The 7,350-nt window shown below is 34.1% G+C and overlaps 1 protein-coding gene across 1 annotated transcript in view; it reads left to right on the top strand.

The window, feature by feature from the left end:
* Positions 1-7,350, top strand: part of LOC107583144 (zinc finger CCHC domain-containing protein 14-like) — a 34,964-nt gene that overhangs the window by 19,766 nt on the left and 7,848 nt on the right. The window contains exons 3-6 of the mRNA XM_016269257.1: positions 3,495-3,565; positions 3,704-3,775; positions 4,078-4,163; positions 5,340-5,434. Coding sequence (XP_016124743.1) covers positions 3,495-3,565; positions 3,704-3,775; positions 4,078-4,163; positions 5,340-5,434 — 324 coding nt within the window. The remainder of the gene's footprint in view (positions 1-3,494; positions 3,566-3,703; positions 3,776-4,077; positions 4,164-5,339; positions 5,435-7,350) is intronic.

Genomic DNA, 7,350 nt, shown 5'->3' with positions numbered 1-7,350 from the left:
TAAAACTATTTAACTTGCAATGATAACATCCCAACAAATGTGTAAACAAGAAAAAATATTTGGCAAAATGACAAAATTAACGCTGAATGATGTTTGACAGTGAGCGCATCTCCACTGCATAGCTGCATACAATCGCTGGCGTCAGTCGCAGATATTAAACACATGTTTAAAAAAATCTTTGTGAAAGACTGGCAACGACTGGTTCTTGATTTCTACGATTATAATCTTTAGACACCACACACTACAAACTTTTCTGCCGACTGCAAACAGCGACTGAGCCCAACTGGAACAGACCCTGGCCGACTGGGCACGATCAGTCCTCAAGAGCAAATTACATTCATAATCGGCATGTTAGTTGTATAGTGTGTTCCCGGTTTTAGTGACATATTGCAGATGAGCAAATGTTCTTAAAATGATTTTTTTCTTCTTCCAGACGAAAGATGCTTTGCATCTCTTCCTGCTCTGGCGGTGACCTCTCTCTGGGTTTGTGGTTCACTTTCACTCCGAGGCGCGCACACACACACATATAAAAACACACAGTGTAATGAGGGGTTTGGTGGGTGGTTTGGGAGGAGCAGGCAGGCATCTCTCTTTGCTGAAGGGAAAGGCCTCCTCCTCTCCGGAACATTCCAGATGAGCTCACACTTGCCTGCTGGAGATGAGGAAAGAGCTTTAAAGTCAGTGTGTCGGTGCACCACTAATAAAGAAAACAAGGAAATTCTGTGATCGTTGACTAACCTTCAAGTCACTCCAAAACTGTATGACCTACTATTGTTTCTAGACCTTTTTTTTTTTTGGTGTTAATAATTGCTCAATCTTAGCATCTATTTAAAAAAAATGGCAAAAATATTCATCTCAATGAATGAAAGCATTGGAGGCGATCTACTGCTCTCAGATCTTTTGATATCATGCATTGAACTCACAGAATTCCATTCAGCCTTCTTTCTCTCTCCACACACACACACACACACACACACACACACACACACACACACACACACACACACACTACAGGAAGTGCTGACTCTGCAGGGTATATGTAACAAGTTCGGCCATGTTTATGGTGAGCAGACTCCGGATGTGTTTCTGCTCGCTCGTGTGGGTTCGCGTGTGTGCAAATGAACACACTTCAGCTGGACTCTTGAGACAGACTTGCTGTATATGAATGTCACATACACTTACCGTTCAAAAGTTTGGGGTTGGTAAGATTTTTTAAAAAATGTTTTAAAAAGAAGTCTCTTATGCTCACCAAGGCAACTTTTACTTGGTTTAAAAATACTGTAAAAACAGCAATATTATGAAAAATTATTACAATTTAAAAGAACGGTTTTCTATTTAAATATATTTTATATTAAGTGTATTTCTGTGATGAAAAGCTGAATTTTCAGCATCATTACTCCAGTGTTCAGTGTCACGTGATCCTTCAGAAATCATTCTAATTTTCTGATTTGCTGCTCAGGAAACATTTGTTATTATCAATGCTGAAAACAGCTGTGCTACTTTTCAAGATTTTTTGATGAGTAGAAAGTTCAAAAGAACAGTATTTATTTAAAATGTGATTATAGATGTCTTTAGTCACTTTTGATCGATTAAATGTGTCCTTGCAGAATAAAAGTATTAATTTCTTAAAAATAATCTGTGAAAATCTTACTGACCCCAAACTTTTGAACAGGAGTATATAACAGACAAACAAACAAAAAAGATCTAGTACTAATATAGTCTTTTGTCCCTCCTTATTTTCAGTGCTCTTGCTCACGATTGACCTTACTCTGTTTTGAACTTCATCTCAAAGCGGTAAAGTCACTGGTTTGCCATCAAAATATGTTGTGAAATGAATTGCCTGGAGGCTCAAATTCTCACTTCTCAGGTTCTTCCTTTTAGCTAAATATGCTCAAATGAGTTCTAACCTGCCAGAAACCGTCTGAGAGGTTATTAAGTTCTGGAGGATTTTCTCACATACTCCTCTCCTCTTATAGAATCCAAACAGTCTGTGATAATACTACCATAATACATTTTGGAGAGTATGTATGTAATTCTTATTCAAGGCTTGGGGAGTGAATGTAACTCATTCAGTTATTTGGGGTAAATGCAACCACGTTTTGTTGTGTGGAATGCAAAAGTGAAACAATCCAGCATTTTAGGGCAAATCTTTATAGCGAGTATAATTTCATATGCAGGCTACAGTAATAAACTTTGTGCCTACAGACAATTTTCAGAGTATTTCAGGTCCAATTTCAGAGAAGCCAATACTAAACATTGAACATTGTTGTGCTGATTTTGTACTGAATAAATATTTCTTAAAGCAATATTATGAAAAATTATTACAATTTAAAAGAACGGTTTTCTATTTAAATATATTTTATATTAAGTGTATTTCTGTGATGAAAAGCTGAATTTTCAGCATCATTACTCCAGTGTTCAGTGTCACGTGATCCTTCAGAAATCATTCTAATTTTCTGATTTGCTGCTCAGGAAACATTTGTTATTATCAATGCTGAAAACAGCAGGTGTTCGTCATGTGACACACAGCAGCCACAACAGCACTTATGTTTTATTTATTTTTTCCTTTTTATTTGAAACATCCCCAAACGCATTAACTATATCATGAAATATCTTGATTCTCACCTTTATAGATTATGTTGATCTATAGTGGGCGATGGTCAAAGTAACCTAATAATGTAATCTATCATCTATGCATACAAACCTGTCTGTTTACTTAATTAACAGATATGGGTGTCATGCCGTAACATATTTTTAATACGACTGAGTTTATATTTAATGTGAATTTAACATTGAAAGTTAGGCTACTAATCATAACACTTTCATTGTACAGAAAGAGAGCAAAGAACATTTACATTATCAAAGAACCTTTTCACTGACAATCTAGTTCAAGCACTCTCAAAAAATCCCATTAAAGTCACTGATGCTGTTTACACTATGGAATTAATATCTTACAGATTCGTAAACATATTTGCACTTTGTTGTTTCTGACGAGAGAATTCGAATCTGAACACCTCTGATTGGTCATTGTATTCATAAGCTCAACAGCATCGTGTGTGATTGGTTATAATGCGCAGTGCTGTAAAAACAGGTCTGTATCTGGCTCAGTGCCGGCCAGTGAGCGCAGATTAGAATTTAGCAGCTGATGATATAACGCACTGAACATTCTAATCACGCCGGTGTGATTGTATTAAATATAGAAAATATTAATCGGCTATTTTTTGTCTTTTGGAAGCTGCATTCAAAATCCACTTGCCTCAAAAATCTCACTTTGAATGGGCATGACGCCTCTGATTATCAATGCTGAGAACAATTGTGCTGCTTTATATGTTTGTGGAAACCGTGATAAACTTTTTCAGGATTCTCTGGGTTGAATAGTAAGTAAAAGAAAACAGTGAAATAGATTTTTTTTGTAACAATGAAAAAGTCTTCTGTAAACCAACAGATTTAAATCTTTACACCCATGGCGCTTGCCTTTTTTGTCTTTTTTTCAGAGTATGTTGAAAGAATTGAAGTAAGGGGAGTTGCACCCAAATCAGACAAATCAACAGAATACATCCTGGAGGTGAGTTTCGTGTCAGTTTATCTCCATAAAAAGCAGGTCTTTTTGGTAGTTATGTCATAATTTTACTGGACAATTGTAGCCAAAATGTAAAAATAACTTGTTGTTATATGTTTGTCATACTTTTCTCTTGAATCAAAGGCCTTGTGGTCCGACTGCACTTTGTCGACTGTCAGCAAAACCCCCCAGGAAGTGGTGGAGTTCATCTCCCAGGTGAGTGACAGTCATGTGTGTTGCGTTTCATGAATGTGAGAAATGTTGAACTAGTGTGTTGAGATGAAAAGTCTTAAAAATATACTACTAAAGTGGTCTGTAATAAATGTTAACATTTCCATTCATCTCAATTTCTCAACTGCAACTGGACTCACTGGAAAGTTGTGTAGTGGAAAAATGATTTGACTGTGTAGAATAATCAGTGCTGTGATGTTGAGAACCAGTGAATGTGTTCATTGATGAGTGCTGACAATTTGTAATGTTATGTAACCATGCCTTGTCTCTGTTGTCTCTCTCTTCAGCTCTCTCAGCTCTTTCCCGATGAATGTCTGGAGAAACTTCTGCCCCAAATGCCTGGACTTGATTCCACTCATGAATTAGATCCTCGGTATTTCTGCTTATGAATCACAAAATGCGCAGACAGATACATGAATTCTCAGTTATACTGTGCTTTTACTAGGGCTGGGTTATAAATTGAACGTTTACAAAATATTTGTAGACAGACGGTTTTAAAATTCATTTGTTGAGTGGCATTTTTAATGTTATGTTTTAATGTTGGGAAATGTTTATTAATCAATACTGATATATATATATATATATATATACACACACACACTACCGTTCAAAAGTTTGGGATCAGTAAGACTTGTAATGTTTTTTATAAAGTCTCTTATGCTCATCAAGGCTGTATTTATTTGATCAAAAGCTGAATTTCCATCAGCCATTACTCCAGTCTAAAGTGTCACATGATCCTTCAGAAATCATTCTAATATACTGATTTATTATTAGAATTATCAATGTTGGCAACAGTTATATATATAATATATTTTTTTTGGAAACTGCGATACTTTTTCAGGATTATTTGATGAATAAAAAGTTAAAAAGAACAGCATTTATTCAAAATATAAATCTTTTCTAACAATATAAATCTTTGCTATCATTTTTTTAACAATTTAACACTTCCTTGCTGAATAAAAGTTTTAATTTCTTTCAAAAAAAGAAAGAATAAAAATGTACTGACCCCAAACTTTTGAACGGTAGTGTATATTGCTAGAAAAGATTTCTATTTTAAATAAATGCTCTTCTTTTTAACTTTTTATTCATCAAAGAATCCTGAAGAAAAGTATCACAGGTTCCAAAAAAATATTAAGCAGCACAACAGTTTCCAGCACTGATAATAAATCAGCATATTAGAATGATTTCTGAAGGATCATGTGACACTTTACACTGGAGTAATGGCTGATGGAAATTCAGCTTTGCATCACAGAAATAAATTATATTTTAAAGTATATTAAAATAGAAACCATTATTTTATATTGTAATAACATTTTGCAAGATTACTGGTTCTTTTCTGTATTTTTGATCAAATAAATGCAGCCTTGATGAGCATAAGAGACTTCTTAAAAAACATTACAAGCCTTACTGATCCCAAACTTTTGAGCGGTAGTGTATATATATAAAATTATTCATTTATTTATTTTGTTAATTACCCAGACTTTGTTTTTGCTATATCAATACCTAATAAAAATGTAATAAAATTTGTGATTTTTCCTCAACTCCACAGATGCTTGACCTCTCTTCCGCCTCAAGTTCTCAAACATGACAAAGTCTGTTTCTTCTTCAGCACTTCGTCTGCACCTCAGCTCCCTACTAGCACAAGTAAGCCCCTTATTCCTCTCTTGCAATGGTTCGTCCCTCACACATCACCATAGACGTTTGTTTCTGGACCCCACCATCTCTTGGGGAAATGGGGAGTTTGTTTCAGCTCAGTGGGGATTTGATTTGACCTGCTTGTGCTGGGAGGCTTCAGAAGTGACCTCATCTTGGGAAACTATTAATAGGCCGAATGGACACTAGAATCTAGATGTGAGTCTGTGATGTTATTTGTAGTGGTGGGGGAAGGGACGGAAACCCCCTTGGATAGAAATAACCACAAAATTCATATTACTCGATAATTTGTATTGTAGGTAAGTTATTGCAGCTGTATTTTTCAGTCAAAATTTAATTTTTAGCCATCATATACAATAAGAGAGGGCTCTGCAATAAACAAACAAATTCTTGTGGACACTATTATTATTAATATTAGTTGTTTACAACTCAATAGCCTGTAACTGGAATAACATCAGTGCGAATGGTCCATCTGGAGCAGAGCTGGGACTGTACCACTTTAATAGCTTTGAAACATCAGTTTCATAGCTGTACTCTTGAATTGGGCTCATGGGGGAAAGAAGTGTAAGTGAGGATGAGGTAAGTCATGGGAAGAGGGAAATAAAAGAGTCTGGTCCTTTTATTTGAAAATATCAGACCAAGATTTAATTGACGTTCACAAAACCTGTCAAAAACATGCCCAGGTTCTTCATACTTCACCTCAAAATCAAAGGGAGAAATAAGAAATAACATTTTGCCTAAAAAGAGAAAGACATTTTTTTTTTTTGCATTTTAACAGTATTTTATGACATAACCCCCTCCTCCAATTCTCATTAAAACAAATTCTCCATCATTACTGCATTATGAACAACATATTAATGAATTCAGGAGGTGGTGGTGGTGGGGATATGCTTAATTGTCTGGAAAATATATTATAATGATCCAAAATAGGGATCATTTTGTTTATAAAAATTATATTTCTATATTTTTTTAATAAATAAAACAATTGTAAATGAATTTTATATTAAATTAAAAAACTATTTCAGTTTAATGAACTGCAAGAAATCTTAATGGTCCTAAGCAGGAGTCATTTTGTTTATATTAATTATATGTTAATTGTTTTTATGTTTGTATTATTCAAATTAATTTTATATTTTTAATTTTGATTATTTCTGTTATATGTTTCTGTAATATTCAACCATTCAGTTGAATCTTTTCATGTCAAATCAAGCTATATTTCCTAATCACACTTTGGAGACTAGAGCAGTGTTTCCCAACCTTTTTTTAGTCGCGGCACCCTTTGGAAATTTTAACAAATTTGTGGTACCCTACAAAATTAATTTTGTCACAATATTTGAATTTCTAACTTTGATATGATACTTTGAAAAGTGTAGATATTCGGTACAGCAGGGAAGAACTGCAGAATATACTGTCATACAGATATTTTTAATATTATAAAAAAAATGTGTCCATCAATGGTGGCAATCAGTAAGCTAATTTCTAATGAAAAGACCAATTTATATGACATTTTTAATGTAGGCTTTTATTCATATGTAAACATTGTGAGATAGCTAGTTATAATGGTAATTAAACAAAGTTTTGCTCACTCAGTGTATTTTTGATTTTACAGTTGGGTAATTTTGTTGCAGTAGCACGAGATAGCTTGATTTAAAACTTTGAATTGAATAAAAAAATGACAAGGAGGCTAAGCAGTTAATAATAAAATAAGAACAAATAAAGAAATTACTAATGATAGCACAAATAAAAAATAACGATAGGCCTACAAATGAAATAAATAGCTTTTAAATTTTTCAGGTAGGTCTAACACACAGTAGGGCTATTAAGAGATTTTTTTCTTGACCAATTATCCAAATAATGTTTAATCCTAGAAAGCTATTATTATCAGAGGACACATGAGCATAACGGTT

This window comes from Sinocyclocheilus grahami, unplaced genomic scaffold, assembly GCF_001515645.1.
Source record: "Sinocyclocheilus grahami isolate Dianchi unplaced genomic scaffold, SAMN03320097.WGS_v1.1 scaffold50.1, whole genome shotgun sequence".
Lineage (NCBI taxonomy): Eukaryota > Metazoa > Chordata > Actinopteri > Cypriniformes > Cyprinidae > Sinocyclocheilus > Sinocyclocheilus grahami.
The sequence above is the reverse complement of the archived record's forward strand: the minus strand, read 5'-3'. Positions and strand labels throughout refer to the sequence as shown.